General features: G+C 57.6%; 1 protein-coding gene across 20 annotated transcripts in view; it reads right to left on the bottom strand.

The window, feature by feature from the left end:
- The window catches only part of EIF4G3 (eukaryotic translation initiation factor 4 gamma 3), a 216,756-nt gene that overhangs the window by 78,511 nt on the left and 121,716 nt on the right, over positions 1-16,529 (bottom strand). For 13 of the 20 annotated variants that reach the window (XM_064172139.1, XM_064172137.1, XM_064172141.1 and 10 more), the window contains 2 exons: positions 13,684-13,792; positions 4,093-4,947 (listed from right to left, as the gene is read on the bottom strand). In XM_064172139.1, the coding sequence (XP_064028209.1) occupies positions 4,093-4,947; positions 13,684-13,792 (964 nt within the window). The remainder of the gene's footprint in view (positions 1-4,092; positions 4,948-13,683; positions 13,793-16,529) is intronic. The other 7 variants (XM_064172138.1, XM_064172142.1, XM_064172144.1 and 4 more) reach the window with 1 other exon arrangement.

Genomic DNA, 16,529 nt, shown 5'->3' with positions numbered 1-16,529 from the left:
CAGCACTGCCTCCAGCTCTGGTGGCCCCAGCACTAGAAGGACCTGGAGCTGCTGCAGAGGGTTCAGAGGAGGCCATGAAGATGATCAGAGGGCTGGAGAAGCTCCCCTGAAGGGGATATGAGCTCCACCTGCTCCTGTGCAGAGCCCAGGCCTGGAGCATCTTTAGCCCCTTCCATTTTTGGGCTGTAGAGAAGAGTTCTGTGAGCATCTGGTGCTGCTGGAGTGGGTCCAGAGCAGGGCATGAAGAGGGCTGGAGAACCTCCTCTGTGGGGACAGGCTGGGAGAGTTGGGGATGTTCAGCCTGGAGATGAGAAGGCTGCAGGGAGACCTCAGAGCAGCCTTGCAGTGCCTGAAGGGGCTGCAGGAGAGCTGGGGAGGGACTTGTGACAAAGGCTGGGAGTGGCAGGATGAGGGACAGTGGCTGTGAGCTGAGAGAGGGCAGACTGAGAGTGGAGATGAGGAGGAAATTCTTGAGAGACACTGGCAGAGGCTGCCCAGGGAGGCTGTGGCTGCTCCCTGCCTGGAGGTGTTCCAGGCCAGGCTGGATGAGGCCTTGAGCAGGCTGTGCTGGTGGGAGGTGTCCCTGCCCATGGCAGGGGGCTGGAACTGGATGAGCTTTAAAGTCCCTTCCAACCCAACCCATTCTATCACCCATCAGGTCCAAGCACCAACCTAAGGCCACCAGAGCCACTAAACCCTGAGCTCACCCCCAACAGAGCACAGACCTCCATGCTCCCAACACCAGCCCACATCTACCCCCAGCAAGAAACCACAAACTCCTTTCTTCCACTTGAACACCAGGGAGAACTTCCCTGTGAGGGTGCCAGAGCCTGGCACAGGCTGCCCAGGGGGGTTGTGGAGTCTCCCTCTCTGGAGATATTCAAGAGCTGCCTGGATGTGTTCCTGGGTGATCTGCTCTGGCAGGGGGCTTGGACTGGATGAGCTCTGGAGCTCCCTTCCAGCCCCTGACACGCTGTGGTTCTGTGAATCTTGCTGAAGCTGAAGCCATTAACATTGGTCCACTCATCCAATCAATCCACAGCCCTCTGTAGAGATTCCTAACCCTTCCACACAATCCTGCTGCTCAGCCTCTGCCCACACTGCACACAGGCAAAGAGGAATCTTCCCTCCAGCTGAAAAACCAGAGAGCAAGGCAGGAGCAAACTGCCCAGCCTCAGCCAGAGAGCAAGGCAGGAGCAAACTGCCCAGCCTCAGCCAGAGAGCAAGGCAGGAGCAAACTGCCCAGCCTCAGCCTGTGGAGTCTCCCTCTCTGGAGACATTCAAACCCTGCCTGTTCCTGTGTGCTCTGCTCTGGGTGACCCTGCTCTGGCAGGGGCTGGACCAGATGAGCTCTGGAGGTCCCTTCCAGCCTCTGCATTCTGGGATTCTCTCACATGTTTCATTCTGAAAGCTACAACCTCCTGCTCCTCCTTGCCTTTGGGTTTTCCCCCCCCCACTCAAACTCCAGCAAACTGAAAGGCAGGACTGAAATGAAGCCCCCCAGCTCCAGGGCTCTGACAGCAGTGCCAAGCAGGGGGTCAGGGATGTGACAGGCACAAAGGCACCATCCTGCTCTCCACAGCAGCCAAACACAAGTCACTGATTTCACTTCTCATCCAGAGCTTCATTTCCAGGAAGTCCTGGGAAAAACAAAGCAAAGCCAAGAGAAAAAGAAGGTTTCTACAGAAAAGAAAGCCAAGAGAGGGGTCTGGGGGATGCAGCAGTGAGGGGACAGGAGTCTGAAAGCCAAGGCTGGGAGCAGCCTCCTGGCTGTGAGAAGGCAGCTACAGAAATGGCCATTTGCAGTGAGCTGTAACAAATCCCACACTTGCTTCCTGAATCACAGAATCAACCAGGTTGGAAGAGACCTCCAAGATCATCCAGTCCAAACTATCCCCCAGCCCTATCCAGTCAACCAGACCATGGCACTGAGTGCCTCAGCCAGGCTTTGCTTGAAAAGAAACAGTGACTCTAGCAGAGCTTTCCTGCACTGGCCAAGCCTTTCCTCCTCTTCTCCACCCATCACCACCACCACTGCCCACTCAAAAGCTACAACAAGTATCACAGAATCAGGCAGGTTGGAAGAGAGCTCCAAGCTCAGCCAGCCCAGCCTAGCACCCAGCCCTGCCCAACCAACCAGACCATGGCACTCAGTGCCCCAGCCAGCCTTGGCTGCAACACCTCCAGCCACACAGACTCCACCACCTCCCTGGGCAGCCCATTCCAGTGCCAATCACTCTCTCTGACAACAACTTCCTAACAACATCCAGCCTCAACCTGCCCTGGCACAGCTTCAGCCTGGGGCCCCTTCTTCTGGCCCTGGCTGCCTGGCAGCAGAGCCCAACCCCACCTGGCTACAGCCTCCCTGCAGGCAGCTGCAGACAGCAATGAGCTCTGCCCTGAGCCTCCTCTGCTGCAGGCTGCACCCCCCCAGCTCCCTCAGCCTCTCCTCACAGGGCTGTGCTCCAGGCCCCTCCCCAGCCTTGCTGCCCTTCTCTCAACACCTTCCAGCACCTCAACAGCTCTCTTGGATTGAGGAGCCCAGAACTGGACACAGCACTGCAGGGGTGGCCTGAGCAGTGCTGATGTCTCAAGGACAGTGAGATGGGAACAGCTTGGCTGAGCCCCCTCCCTGCAGGTGCTCAGGGCCAGGCTGGATGAGGCCTTCAGTAACCCTTGGCTGGTTGGAGGTGTCCCTGTCCCTGCCCATCCATCCGTGGTTGGAACTGGATGAGCTCTGAGGTCCCTTCCAGCCCAACCCATTGTGTGGCTCTGTGAGCAGAGCTCAGTTTGCTCAGCTGTTACCCTGGCAGAGGCAAACCAGGCTGGGCTGGCTGAGCTGTGGGACTGGGTGGCTCAGGAGAGCTTTAATGGTCCTCTTCCTTTACCCACACCTGACAACCCTGCCCTGGGGAGACCCCATCTTGAGTGCTGAAACCTTCTGTGTTCCAGTTTGTAGCTGTTGCTCCTTGGCTCCTTACTGCTGACCTGGCAGTGCTGGGGGAGAACATCCATGGGGCAGCAATGTGCCCTGGGGGCCAAGAGGGGCAGTGGGGTCCTGGGAGGTATTAAGCAGAGGGTGTCCAGGGAGGTTCTCCTCCCCCTCTACTCTGCCTTGGGGAGAACTCATCTTGAGTAGTGCCTTCAGTTTAGGGCTCCCCAGTTCCAGAGGGACAGGGATCTGCTGGAGAGGGTCCAGGGGAAGCTACGAGGATGATGAGGGGACTGGAGCAGTGCCTGGTGAGGAGAGGCTGAGGGCCCTGGGGCTGCTTAGTCTGGGCAAGAGAAGACTGAGAGGGGATTGAATCAATGTCTGTAACTCTCTGAGGGCTGGGGGTCAGTAGAGGGGGACAGGCTCTGCTCACTGCTCCCTGGCACAGGACAAGCAGCAGTGGATGGAAGCTGCAGCACAGGAGGTTCCAGCTCAACACAAGGGGGAACTTCTTGACTGGAAGGGTCCCAGAGCCCTGGCACAGGCTGCCCAGAGAGGTTGTGGAGTCTCCTTCTGTGGAGCCTTTCCAGGCCTGTCTGGATGTGTTCCTGTGTGCCCTGAGCTAGACTGGATGGTCCTGCTCTGGCAGGGGTTGGACTGGATGAGCTCTTTGGGTCCCTTCCAGCCCCTGACATCCTGTGAACCTCACCTTTAGAGATAGAAAACTCTCACCCCACCAATTTCCAGACCCTGCTGGCTCAGCAAGTTCCCCCAGAGGGCTTCCAGGCCTGGATGCTGGTTTGGCTTTAGGCACAGGCTGACAAATGCCGAGCAAGAGATCCTCATCTTGAACCAGAGCAGTGTCCTTCAGATCCCAGCAGCAGCAGCTCGTGGGAGTGCTGCCCTGTCTCACTGCTGGCAGGCCACGAAGCCAGCCAGCCCTGGCACCCCCAGCCCAGGCAGCCACTTCTGTCACCAACAACTCTGAGCAGTCTCCTTTGCCCCTGCAAACCAAGGTGAGCAATTTGCAATCACAGCTCTGGCAGACAGGGATGGAAATGGCTGCTGAAGAACCTCCAAGAGCTCCCTGGAGCTGCTGAAGAACTCTCCAAGAGCTTCTTCCTCTGGTTTACCAGACCTGAGCACAGCTGCACACTTACCTGGGACAGGACTCTTGCTCAGGTTTGAACTGGGAGCCTCGGTGCTCTCCTCCAGCTGCCCAGCTGCCTCTGCCTCCTTCTTCCTGTCAGCATCTTTTACCTCTTCGTTAAGAGTAGTTCTTGTGCTCTCCTCTCCTTCTAAATCCCCCTGGACAACAGGGAGGGCACTCGGAGACGGAAGAGGAGGTGGAGAAGGAGTTGTAGTGGTGAGAGCAGCAGCAGCAGTGGGAGGAGAGGGCGGCGGAGGGGTGGGCGGTGGGGTGGGGGGAGCAGAGGGGGCGGCGAGCGGAGCGCCGGCAGCCGAGGGGGAGGCTTCGGCGGGCGCCGGAGGAGCTTCTGCCGGCTCTGCCTCAGCAGTCAATGGGGCAGGAGCCGCCGGGGCCGCGGCTGCAGCGCTCTCCGCGGCAGTCACTTTGTCCTCGCCGCCGCTGGGGTCACTCCTCAGAGCGATGCCAGCAGCCCCGGGCACGGCACCGGGCACGGCCCCGGGCACGGCGCCGCTGGGCTCCTCGCACGCCTCGGCGCCCGCCTGCTCCGCTGGCAAAGGCTCCGACGTGTCCGTGCAGGGCACGGCGCTGGGCACCGGCAGTGCCTCCCCCTTCGGGGGCAGCAGTTCGCATTCCTCCTCCGAGCCAGCTGCGGGGATGAGTTTGCTGCAGGCGGCGGCGGCAGCAGCAGAGACGACCGCGATGGGAGCGGCGGGGGGGGGCGATGGGGCGAGAGGAGGTTCTGGGGAGCTTTCCACTGAGGTGCCCTCGCCCATCTGGCCAGCTGGATCTTTGCTCTCCCCGGCAGCTTCTGGTCTGAGGACTGGAGAAGAAGGTTTTAATACTGGATCTGGTTTTGGCTTCTCTTCTGGGAGAGGAGAGAAGAAAACAAAGAGACACCATTACAACACAGCTCAGTTCCCTTCAGCCCTCTGGCTCCTTCTCCCCCTGCTGCCAACTACTCCAGAAGCTCCCAGGGGGCCCCCGGGGGCACCTGAAGCTCACGATGCACCTAAAGGGACAGGTCAGACAGCTTGCACCCTGCAGCTCCGGAACCAGAGCTGCTGCTCCTGGTGCTCTGAGCAGAGGCCGTGCAGTCGGCAGCTGTCCTGGGCAGCAGAGCCAGGGGGGGATGCTGAGAGCAGGGACTCGAGGCAGGAGCTGCTCCTGAAGCCAGAATCTTCCTTTACAGGAGGCAAAAAGGAGCTTTATTTAATCTGCCTCAAATGACTCCTAGAGCAGCCCTCCAGCACCTGAAGGGGCTGCAGGAGAGCTGGGGAGGGACTCTGGACAAGGGCTGGGGGTGCCAGGATGAGGGACAGTGGCTGTGAGCTGGGAGAGGGGAGAGTGAGAGTGGAGATGAGGAAAAAAATCTTGAGGGTGAGGGTGGGGAGAGACTGGCACAGGCTGCCCAGGGAGGCTGTGGCTGCCTCCTGCCTGGAGGTGTTCAAGGCCAGGCTGGATGGGGCCTTGCACAAGCTGTGCTGGTGGGAGGTGTCCCTGCCCATGGCAGGGGGCTGGAACTGGATGATCTTTAAGGCCCCTTCCAACCCAACCCATTCTATGACTCCAGGGCTTGTAACAGTGAGATTGGGCAAAGTCATCTTCCAAACACCAGCAAGAGCAGCAGGGACCTGCAGATGCTCTCTGTGAGGCCTGGGGAAGCTGCTGGGGTGTTCTGCAGCTGCCTTGTGTCACCACCCCATGACTAACACAGGGCATGCAGCTACCTTATTTCCCACTTGGTATCTCTCAGCTCCTCTCACCCACCAGCACATCAGACCAAAGGACACAACCTCCTTGTTTTGCTCTGAATCCCAGCAGAGATCTCTTTTCCCAAAGAAAGGCAAACCAGAGAGGGCTCTGAGCAGAGCTGCCACCAAAGGACAGCAGAGTCACATCTTGATGGGACCTCTGTGGTCCACCTCTGTGGCTGGGTGGGAAAAGCACAGCAGAAGGCACAACTGTATCAGAGCACCCCCAAAAGACTGTGCAGAGAGAAGTCCTTGAACTCATCCAGACATTAGCAACAGACTTTGTGCCACCATCCCTGCCATGACCATCACACAGCTCCCAGAGGCCTGCTGCAGCTCCATCTGACACATTCCCACCTCAAACCAAGCCAAGCTCCTTTAGGATCTTCTGGCTCTGTTTAGGACCTGAGCCCCATTGCTCAGATTGAACCTACCCCCAAACCACCACAGTTCAGGTACAGCTGAAGGGGTTTGGCTTTGCTTGGTCTGTTGGCTTTCTGTTTGGGGCTTACACAACAGGCAGGCTGAAGGGAAAGGGGTTTGGGAAGGAGAATCCATCTGAAACCAGCTGGAGAAGCAGGAACTTTCAGGATCTTGGCCCTGCAAGACCTCTGCTGCATCCTCTCCCACCTCCAGTTTGATGACAAGATGCAGACTGCAAGATCTTGCTTAGGAAGCACCTGCAAGCTCCAGCTCTGGAGGAGAGCTGAGTTGGGTATGGGGCAGAGCCAACACAGAGGGGGCAGGGACTCAGTGCTCCTGCACCTAATCACCACCATGAGATAAGCTTGATCTCTCCTGCCCAGGGACAGAGCTGAGCTCTGCTGCATTGAAGCAAAGTGCCTCAGGCTTTCTGAGCACTGAAGTAACATGGAACTCCTCTGGGACACTGCCACGACAGCCCAAATCCAGAGGCACAACCTCCCTGTGCAGATGAGGAGACCAAAGACCATGACCAACCCCAAACCATCTGTACAGGGTTAGCCCTCCGGGGGGAGTGACCCTGACCCTGACCCTGGGAGGGCTAACCCTGTACACCAGCAAACATGAGGCAGCAGGGAAGAGGTCTGGCTTTGATTGGACTTTCCCAGCCCTGAAGGCTTCCCAGCTGGGGCACTCCAGCAGGCAGGCTGAAGGTGCCACAGTCTGGTTGGCTGGACATGGCTGGCTGATAGGTTGGACTGGATGATCTTGGGGATCTCTTCCAACCTGCTTGCTTCTATGAGTCTGTGATGGGTTATGAAGCAGAACCACTCTGAGACCCCTTGGAGGATCAAGTCCCATCTTGAGGCTGAGCTGAAGCAGTGCAGAACTCTGCTTCCAGCCAGCGACAGCTCCCAGCAGCGTCACAGCGAGGAGCAAGGCCACAGCAGTAGTTTATCGACTTACTGAGGCACAGAGGGAGGCAGCTTTGGAGTGGGGATGAAAACCAGGGGAAGAAGATGGGGGAAAGCATCCCAACAGCTGATTCTGAGTCTGAAGGCTCCATGGATGAGAAAAAAGGCCCTGAGAATGGGTCTGGGAAAGCAAATGCGTCACCTCCGAGGGCTGCAGCATCTTCTGCAGGCAGCTCCTGGAGCACTCCTGACATTTACAGCTCACTCTGAGCAGCTGCCTGGGTATTCTCCCACCCTGAGGCAAAGGAGATGGCTCAAAACCCCAACCACAACACAAAAGCATCTGAAGGGGCTGGGAAAACATTCCAGGAGCTAAACCCCAGCGAAACACCCAACAGCAGTTGGACACTTGAGCACCCTGCAGCTTCTCAGGCCCAGACAACAGAGACTGGAAGAGTCCAGTTCCAGGAGAGAATCCCTCTTGTGAGGACAGGCTGAGAGATTTGGGCCTTTTTAGGCTGGAGAAGAGCAGGCTGGGGGGGGAGCTCATCAGTGCTGATCAGAGTGATTGGCATTGGAATGGGCTGCCCAGGGAGGTGGTGGAGTCTGTGTGCCTGGAGGTGTTGCAGCCAAGGCTGGCTGGGGCACTGAGTGCCATGGTCTGGTTGGTTGGGCAGGGCTGGGTGCTAGGTTGGGCTGGGTGAGCTTGGAGCTCTCTGCCAACCTGCCTGACTCTATGAATAATTCAAGGGTGGGTGGCAGGAGGCTGGGGCCAGGCTGTGGTCAGTGGTGCCCAGTGCCAGGACATTTGCACTCTGCAGGGAAAAGTCCCTCTCAGCCCTGCTAGATCAAACCACACTCAGCAGAAAGGGGAAGGGACCCCAAAGTCCCCTCAAGTTCCTTTCCTATTCACATGCAACTCAAACCAAGGTGCTGAGGGGCCTGGAACAGCTCTGTGCTAGGGAAGGGCTGAGAGATTTGGGGCTGTGGAGGCTGGAGAAGAGCAGCAGCCTGAGGGGGAGCTCAGCAGTGCTGATCGATACTTCAAGAGTGGGAGTTAGGAGGATGGGGCCAGGCTTTGGTCAGCAGTGCCCAGTGACAGGCCAAGGGGTGACAGGCACAGACTTGAGCAGGAGAACTTCCATCTCAACATGAGGAGGAGCTTCTTGCATTGAAGGGTGACAGAGCCCTGGAGCAGGCTGCCCAGAGAGGTGGTGGAGTCTCCACCTCTGAAGACACTCCAAACCCACCTGGACACACTCCTGTGTGACCCTGCCTTGGCAGTGGGGTTGGGCTGGATGATCTCCAGAGGTCCCTTCCCACTCCTACCATTCTGTGATTCTGAGGCAGATTTGGCTGCAAGAAGTCAATCTGAATGTGAACAACCATCCCAGAGAGCAGACCTCCAGGCCCTGGCAGAGGAAGACTCAACACTGGCAGCCACCACAGAAAGGGCCAGGTGAAGCTGCAGGGAGCTGGGCAGGGAAGCAGAGCTCCCTGGAGGCAGATCCCTGCTCCTCACCATGCCAAGACCATGGCCCAGGTTATATTTAGCAAGTGTTCACTGGAAGGCTTGAGGAGGAAAGCTGGCTCCAGAGCAGGGCTGGCTGAGAGCTGCAGACAGCCACAAAGCCTGCAGAGCTCCTCTGCACCAGAGCTGCCCTGGCAAACCCAGCAGGAGGGACTCCTGCGCTCTCCTCCGCCTGGAGACACCAAAGGCAGGTTGGCAGCTGGCTCCTGGGTGGGCACAAAGACAAAGCCTGTCCAGAGTGCTGGGTGGGGAAGCTTGGACTGGATACAGGGTTTCTGCTTTGTGCTGCTTCTCTGGAAGTCATGGCTGGGTTGGCTGCCACCTTCCCAGCCCCTAGAATCACAGACTCAGGCAGGTTGGCAGAGAGCTCCAGGCTCACCCAGCCCAACCTAGCACCCAGCCCTGCCCAACCAACCAGACCATGGCACTCAGTGCCCCAGCCAGCCTTGGCTGCAACACCTCCAGCCACACAGACTCCACCACCTCCCTGGGCAGCCCATTCCAGTGCCAATCACTCTCTCTGACAACAACTTCCTAACAACATCCAGCCTCAACCTGCCCTGCCACAGCTTCAGCCTGGGGCCCCTTCTTCTGTCCCTGGCTGCCTGGCAGCAGAGCCCAACCCCACCTGGCTACAGCCTCCCTGCAGGCAGCTGCAGGCAGCAATGAGCTCTGCCCTGAGCCTCCTCTGCTGCAGGCTGCACCCCCCCCAGCTCCCTCAGCCTCTCCTCACAGGGCTGTGCTCCAGGCCCTGTCCCCATCCTCCTCAACACAAGGGAGAACTTCTTTCCTGGGAGGGTCCCAGAGCCCTGGCACAGGCTGCCCAGAGAGGTTGTGGAGTCTCCTTCTCTGGGGCCTTTCAAGACCTGTCTGGATGTGTTCCTGCTCTGGCAGAGGAGTTGGACTCGATGAGCTCTTTGGGTCCCTTCCCACTCCTGACATCTTGTGAGCCTGTGACCCAATCCCTGTCGAGGTGCAGCCTTCCCAGGCAGCTCTGGAGATGTGCAGCTGAGCCACCCTGGCAGCAGAGGTGCTGAGAGTGTTCCAGACTCTGGGATCTGCCACCAATCTCTTCTCCACAAACCATGTTATCCACTCTCCACAGCCAACAGGGCTTGGGAAGAGGTTCAGAAACATCCTGCCAGCAGCCCAACTGTCCTGCTGGAGCAGGCAGCTCTGCTCCCATGGGGAATCATGGCCTAGGACAGAGACTCTCTTTTGGCAAGGAGTCCCATGGAAAAGAGCAGGGATAATGGGGACAAAGTACTGCTGGGAGCATTCCCACTGGACTCCAGCAGAGGATGTTTCCCCATGAGCACAGACAGTGGAATCACCTCCAAGGGAAGTGCTGCACTGGGCAGTTTGGAGCCTCAGCTGGACAGGCTGCTGGGGCCAGCTCAGCTCAGCTCCTCTGTTACTTAGACAGGTTGGAGCAGATGAGCCTTGGGGTCCCTCCCAAGCTGGCGTTCTGGGAGTCTGACTCTATCCCACTGCAGCTCCTGCCCTAGCCAGCTGCTTTTGCTCTCTCCTCAGCCTGACCCCAATTCCCAGCACCTCCACAGCCTGGCTGATGGACATGCACCAGGGGCACCTCGAGAGCCTGAGCTGCCTGCTTCTCCCCAAACAAAGTCACCTCTCAAGGCACTGTGGTAGCAATTCCTTTACCCCCAGGTCACCTGGAAAGCCTGAACAGCCAGGAGCTGCTTTAGCAGCACCAAATGAGGTCTTGAATAACTTAATCTGGTGGGAGGTGTCCCTGACCAGGGCAGGGAGGTTGGAACTGGATGATCACAGAATCATAGAATCAGTCAGGGCTGGAAGGGAGCACAAGGAGCAGGCAGTGCCAACCCCTGCCATGCCCAGGGACACCCTACCCTAGAGCAGGCTGCACACAGCCTCAGCCAGCCTGGCCTCAAACACCTCCAGCCATGGGGCCTCAACCCCCTCCCTGGGCAACCCATTCCAGCCTCTCACCACTCTCCTGCTCAACAACTTCCTCCTCACCTCCAGCTCTGCTCCATTCCCCCTACTCCTGCCACTCCCTGATATCCTGAAAAGTCCCTCCCCAGCTTTTTTGTAGCCCCCCTCAGATCCTGGCAGGCCACAAGAAGGTCACCTCAGGGCCTCCTCTTCTCCATGGTGCTGTTGGGCTGCTGGTTGGACTCAATGACCTTAAGAGGGTTTCTCCTGGGAGCCTCCTCTGCTCCAGCCTGCACAGCCCCAACTCCTTCAGTCTGTGCTCACAGCAGAGCTGCTGCAGCCTCTGAGCATCCTCCTGGCCCTGCTCTGGACACTCTCCAGCATCTCCACAGCCCTCTTGTCCCAGGGGCTCCAGAGCTGGATGCAGGACTCCAGGTGGGGTCTCAGCAGAGCAGAGCAGAGGAGGAGAATCCCCTCCCTGGCCCTGCTGGCCACACTGCTGCTGCTGCAGCCCAGGCTCTGCTTGGCTCTCTGGGCTGCAAGTGCACACTGCTGGCTCCTGCTGAGCTTCTCCTCCAGCAGCACCCCCAAGTCCCTCTCCTCAGGGCTGCTCTCCAGCCTGGCACTGCCCAGCCTGGATTGGTGTTTGGCATTGCCTTGACCCAGCTGCAGGACCCTGCACTTGGTGTCTCATGCTGAAGATCTTCCTCCTCACAGCCAGGCTGATCTTCAAGGTCCCTTCCAACCCAAACCAGTTTGTGAATCTGTGGCTCTATGACACAGGGTACTGAGTGCAACAACCATCCCAAATCCAGCCCCACTGAGGATCTCAACCTAAAACTAACAGGGACTGCAGACAACATGAACAGGGAGTCCAGAAAGGCAAGGAAGGTGGTGAAGGGCCTGGAGAACAGGGATGGTGAGGAGCAGCTGAGGTTCTGAGGGCAGAACTCACTGCTCTCTACAGCTCCCTGAAAAGAGGTCAGACACAGGTGGGGCTTGGCCTCTTCTCCCAAGGAACAACTGACAGGATAAGAGGAAATGGCCTCAAGTTGCACCAGAGGAGGTTTAGGTTGGACCTGAGGAACAATTTCCCCACTGAGAGTGGTCAGGCACTGGCACAGGCTGCCCAGGGAGGTGGTGGAGTCCCCAGCCCTGGAGGTGCTGAAGAAACCTGTGGCCATGGCACTCCAGGACAGGGTTTAATGGCTGTGGTGGTGCAGGGCTGATGGTTGGACTCATCGACCTTAGGGGTCTTCTCCAACCCAAACAATTCCATGATTCTGTGACTCTAAGTTTTCCATAGTCCCACTCTGAGTGGGAGACAGGCCCAGACAACCTCCAGCAGGTCCCTTCTCAGCCCCTTGCAGACCCTGCAGCAGCCCAGCTGCACCCATGCGGCAGAGCAGCCGCAGCGAGGGAAGCTCTGCAGCCTGCACCACGCCTGTGAAATCCCAGCTCTGAGACCCTTCCCTTCCAGGCTGTTTGTGGCTCCTGCAGCACCACAGAGAGCTTTTTTCCCTTCTCTTCTAGAGCTCTGCTCCTCTGGGGCTCACTTTTCCTCCAGCAAATGCCAAAGGTCCTGAATGAAACCACAGCAGGCTCAGTGTTTCCAGCTGACACTCACGAGTGGAAGCTGCCACAGCTCAGCTTCCCTGCTCTTGCTGCTGCAGGCAGAAACCTCCCACCCTGCTGTGTGGGAAGTAACCAGCAGTGTGGACTCCACTCCAACACCAAGCCCACTGAGAAGCTCAACAGCAGCTGGCATCAAGTGCTGCCAGCCCAGCCCCAGCCATCTGGGCTGATCCCCAGCAGTGTGGGCAGCAGGGGCAGGGCTCTGCTGAGATCCTCCTGCAGTGCTGGGGCAGCTCTGGAGTCACCAGCACAGCACAGACAGGGACCTGCTGAAGCAGGGCCAGAGGAGGCCACAGCAGTGCTGGCAGGGCAGGATGGGAGGGTTGGGGTTATTCAGCTTGGAGAAGAGAAGGCTGCAGGGAGACCTCAGAACAGCCTTCCAGTACCTGAAGGAGCTCCAGGAGAGCTGGGGAGGGACTTTGGACAAGGGTTGGGAGTGACAGGATGAGGAGTGACAGCTTCAAAGTGCAAGAAGCTGGACTGAGACTGGAGATAATGAAGAAACTCTGGAGAGTGAGGGTGGTGAGAGTGAGGGTGGTGAGAGTGAGGGTGGTGAGAGTGAGCTGCCTCCTCCCTGGAGGTGTTCAAGGCCAGCCTGGATGAGGCCTTGAGCAACCAGGGCTAGCAGGAGGTGTCCCTGTGCGTGGCAGGGGCTGGAGCTGGCTGATCTTGAAGGTCCCTTCCAACCCCAAGCAGTCTGTGACACCATGCAGGTGACAGCAGCACAGGTGTCATGAACAACAGCTTTCCAATGGCTTTGAGGTGGCTCAGGCACTTCAGTGTGGGAAGAGGCCTGGCACACTGCCTTCCCTCCTGGGACTCTTGGACTGAAGCATCTCACTCTGAGGTGTGAGAAGGAAACAATCACACTCAAGAACCTGCTCCATCCATGCTGTTTTCACCCAAGGCAGCAGAATGAGCCAAGCCATTTCTGAGGCACTCTGCAGGCTGCTGGGCTTTGGTCTGACACTGCCCAAGTCCTGCAGGACAGCAAACACCTGCAGCAGCCCTGCAGGAGCCACTGCCATGCTCTGCTGTGCCATCACTAGGGCAAACCACCCAAGTGGTCTAAAACCTCTCTGACCAAAAGCAGGCTACCAATCACCACTTGTTTGTGGGAGGTAGCACAGGGATGAGAGGAGGTTCACACATCCAGGTGCTCTGAGACACCCTTTAGGACACCCAAGATTGGATAAAACTCTTTTTAAGCAATTCCCTCTTGGCAAATGTCACCGAATTCCCTTAGCAACACATTGCTCAAACCTTCTGCTGGTGGAAGAGGAGTCCCTCCCCTGCTACTGCTGCTGCCTGCTGCTCTCCCTGCCAAAACCACTCCAATTAGAAGGAAAAAATACAAAGCAGTAAAATAGTCCAACTAAAGCAAACCCAAAGGACTGAAACCAGGAAGGAGAGATCCATCAACAAACCTTGCTTGGGGTTGCTGGTCACCGTGGCGGGGGTGCTGGCAGCGAGGTGGGCGCTCTCCACGGTCCCATAGACCACAGGGCTGTGCTCAGGGACCTGGCTGGACAGCTGCTGGCAGGTGAAGGACAAAAAGGGGTGACAATGAGCACGTGAAGAGGAAAAGCAGCAAGGTGAAGGAGGAAGTGGGGGTGAAGTGGGGTGGAACAGAAGAAGCGAGGGCAGGGACGGGATGCGCGGAGCGGTTGAAGCGAGGACATGGGAAAGGGAGGAAGAGGCAGCAGAAGGGGGAACAGAGAAGATCACTGTTGAGAGCAGCAAGAAGGAGGCAGCACAGCACAGTTCCTGACACCCTTCATTCTCCCAGTGCAGAAATGCTCCTCTGCAGAGCCTGCAGGAAGTCAAATGAACACCAGAAGACTCCTGGAGCTCTGTGTGGGTTCAGCTTGCGTCCCAGGCTCGGCTCCTGTCTCCACTGCTCAGTCCCTGCAGGCACCTGGCAGACTTTGCTACCCATTTACTTGATGATTTCATGTATGGATTAGATGAATCAGACCAGGGGGGTGTGTGAGCAGGGCAGATATGGACACACACACAGACATCTCATCTGCATGGGACTCTGTTGAGAGGGAACAGGTTGAAGCTTGAGGAGGGCAGATTGAGACTGGAAATGAGGAAGACATTCTTGGGAGTGAGGATGTGGAGAGGCTGGCACAGGCTGCCCAGGGAGGCTGTGGCTGCTCCCTGCCTGCAGGTGTTCAAGGCCAGGTTGGATGAGGCCTTGAGCAAGCTGGGCTGGTGGGAGGTGTCCCTGCCCACAGCAGGGAGCTGGAACTGGATGTTTTGAAGGTCCCTTCCAACCCAAACCACTCCAGGATGCTATGTAAGAGAGCCTCTTGGCCTCTGGTCCAAGCACAAACCTGCACTAACACAGCCTTGCTCCTCAAGCTCCACTTCTGTGCTTGCAAGGTGCAGCCCTTCAAATGAACAGCCCCCCCCAGGCTGAGTTCTTCCAACCTCTCCTCCCCTCTCCAAGGAAGAACTGGAACATTACTGCCAGAGAACCATTCCAGGATTCTAGGATCTACCTTCCCAGTGTGCAAGGCAGGGTCCTGCACCTGCTGCCTGCTCCTCCTGCAGGAGCTTTCAAGTGCTCTACAGCTCTGGAGGTGCTGGGCAGGCTCCACTTAAAGTCCTTTTGTGGTCTACAAAGTTGGGGATATGAAAGCATGGAACTGGCTAAAGCCACACAGCTCAAGGCCTGGCAGCAGTGCTCAGCTTTTGGCCAAGCCCAGCAGCACTTTTATGCTGTTAAGCTCTTGATCTAGAGAGAGGAGAGGCTGCTTGGGGCTGTGTTAGCAGAGCTTTGGGTTCTCTTTGAGGCAGTTAAATCTAAAGGGAAGAAACCAATGAAAGGACATTTGGAAACCTCCTCTCACTGCTCAGTAGGTTTGCTTTCCACTGCAGGATCTGGGACAGGGGCTGGGCTGCAGCAGTGGCTACCCAGGTTGTCCCTCTGTGCTTGTGTCACTTCAGCCATGAGGTGACAGAGCCTGATCCTGGCTGCCAATGCAGAGAAGTGCCAGCAGGATTCAGCACAGGTCTGAAAGGTCACTGGACTGGGAATGACTTTGACTGGCTAAGGGCTGGGTCCTGCACTTGGGTCACAACAACCCCATGAAGGCTCCAGGCTTGGGACAGAGAGGATGGAAACTGCCAGGTGGAAAAACAACTTGAGGGTGTTGGACAACAGCATCTGAGCATGAGCCAAGGTGTGCCCAGGTGGGCAAGGAGGCCACCAGGATCAGCAAGAGTGTGGCCAGCAGGAGCAGGGCAGGAATTGTCCCCTGGACTGGGCACTGGTGAGGTCCCACCTTGAGTCCTGGGGTCAGTTTTGGGCTCCTCACTCCAAGGACATTGAGAGGCTGGAGCAGGTCCAGAGAAGGGCAACAAAGCTGGTGAGGGGTCTGGAGAGCAGGGCTGGGGAGGAGGGAGCTGGGGGTGTTGAGCCTGGAGCAGAGGAGGCTGAGGGGAGACCTCACTGCTCTCTGCAGCTCCCTGGGAGGAGGCTGGATCTGGGTTTGGGGTTGGTCTCTTCTCCTAGAACAAAGAGCCAGGACCAGAGGAAACAGCCTCAGGTTGCCCCAGGACAGGCTTAAGCTGAGTATGAGGGAAAATGTCTTTGCTGTCAGAGTGGTCAGGCACTGGCAGAGGCTGCCCAGGGAGGTGGTGCAGCCCTGCAGGCTTTGAAGCAATGTGTAGCCATGGCACTTGGGGACATGGTTTAGTGGCCATGGTGGTGTTGGGTTGAAGACTGGACCAGAGGATCCTAGAAAGCTTTTCCAGCCTTAAGGATTCCATGATTCCATTAGCTACTTCCACAGGCAGCTCACACTGACTGGTCCCAGCTTTTAGCTGCTGGGGTAAGGGAATGCAAACATCTCCCAGGTCCTTCCCAGCCAAAGCAATTCTGTGATAAACCCAAATCAGGGTTGAGCATTTAAAGTTCACTGATTGAAGATCATTAAAGTCATTCCACTACTGGAACTCAGCCACTGAGCACAATTAAGGCACAATCTGATTTCATCACAAAGGCAATGCCAGGGCTGGAGCAGCTCTGCTGTGAGCACAGGCTGAGGGAGCTGGGGGGGTGCAGCCTGCAGAGGAGAAGGCTCCAGGGGCACCTCAGAGCTGCTGCCAGTGCCTGAAGGGATCCTGCAGGAAGGCTGCAGAGGGACTTGTGCTGAGGGGGTCTGGAGGCAGGGCAAGGGAAATGGTTTGGAGCTGAGGCAGAGCTGAGGAAGAAGTTGTTCAGTGTGAGGGTGATGAGAGTCTGGCAGAGGCTGCCCAG

This window comes from Pogoniulus pusillus, chromosome 36 (genome assembly GCF_015220805.1).
Source record: "Pogoniulus pusillus isolate bPogPus1 chromosome 36, bPogPus1.pri, whole genome shotgun sequence".
Lineage (NCBI taxonomy): Eukaryota > Metazoa > Chordata > Aves > Piciformes > Lybiidae > Pogoniulus > Pogoniulus pusillus.
The sequence above is the reverse complement of the archived record's forward strand: the minus strand, read 5'-3'. Positions and strand labels throughout refer to the sequence as shown.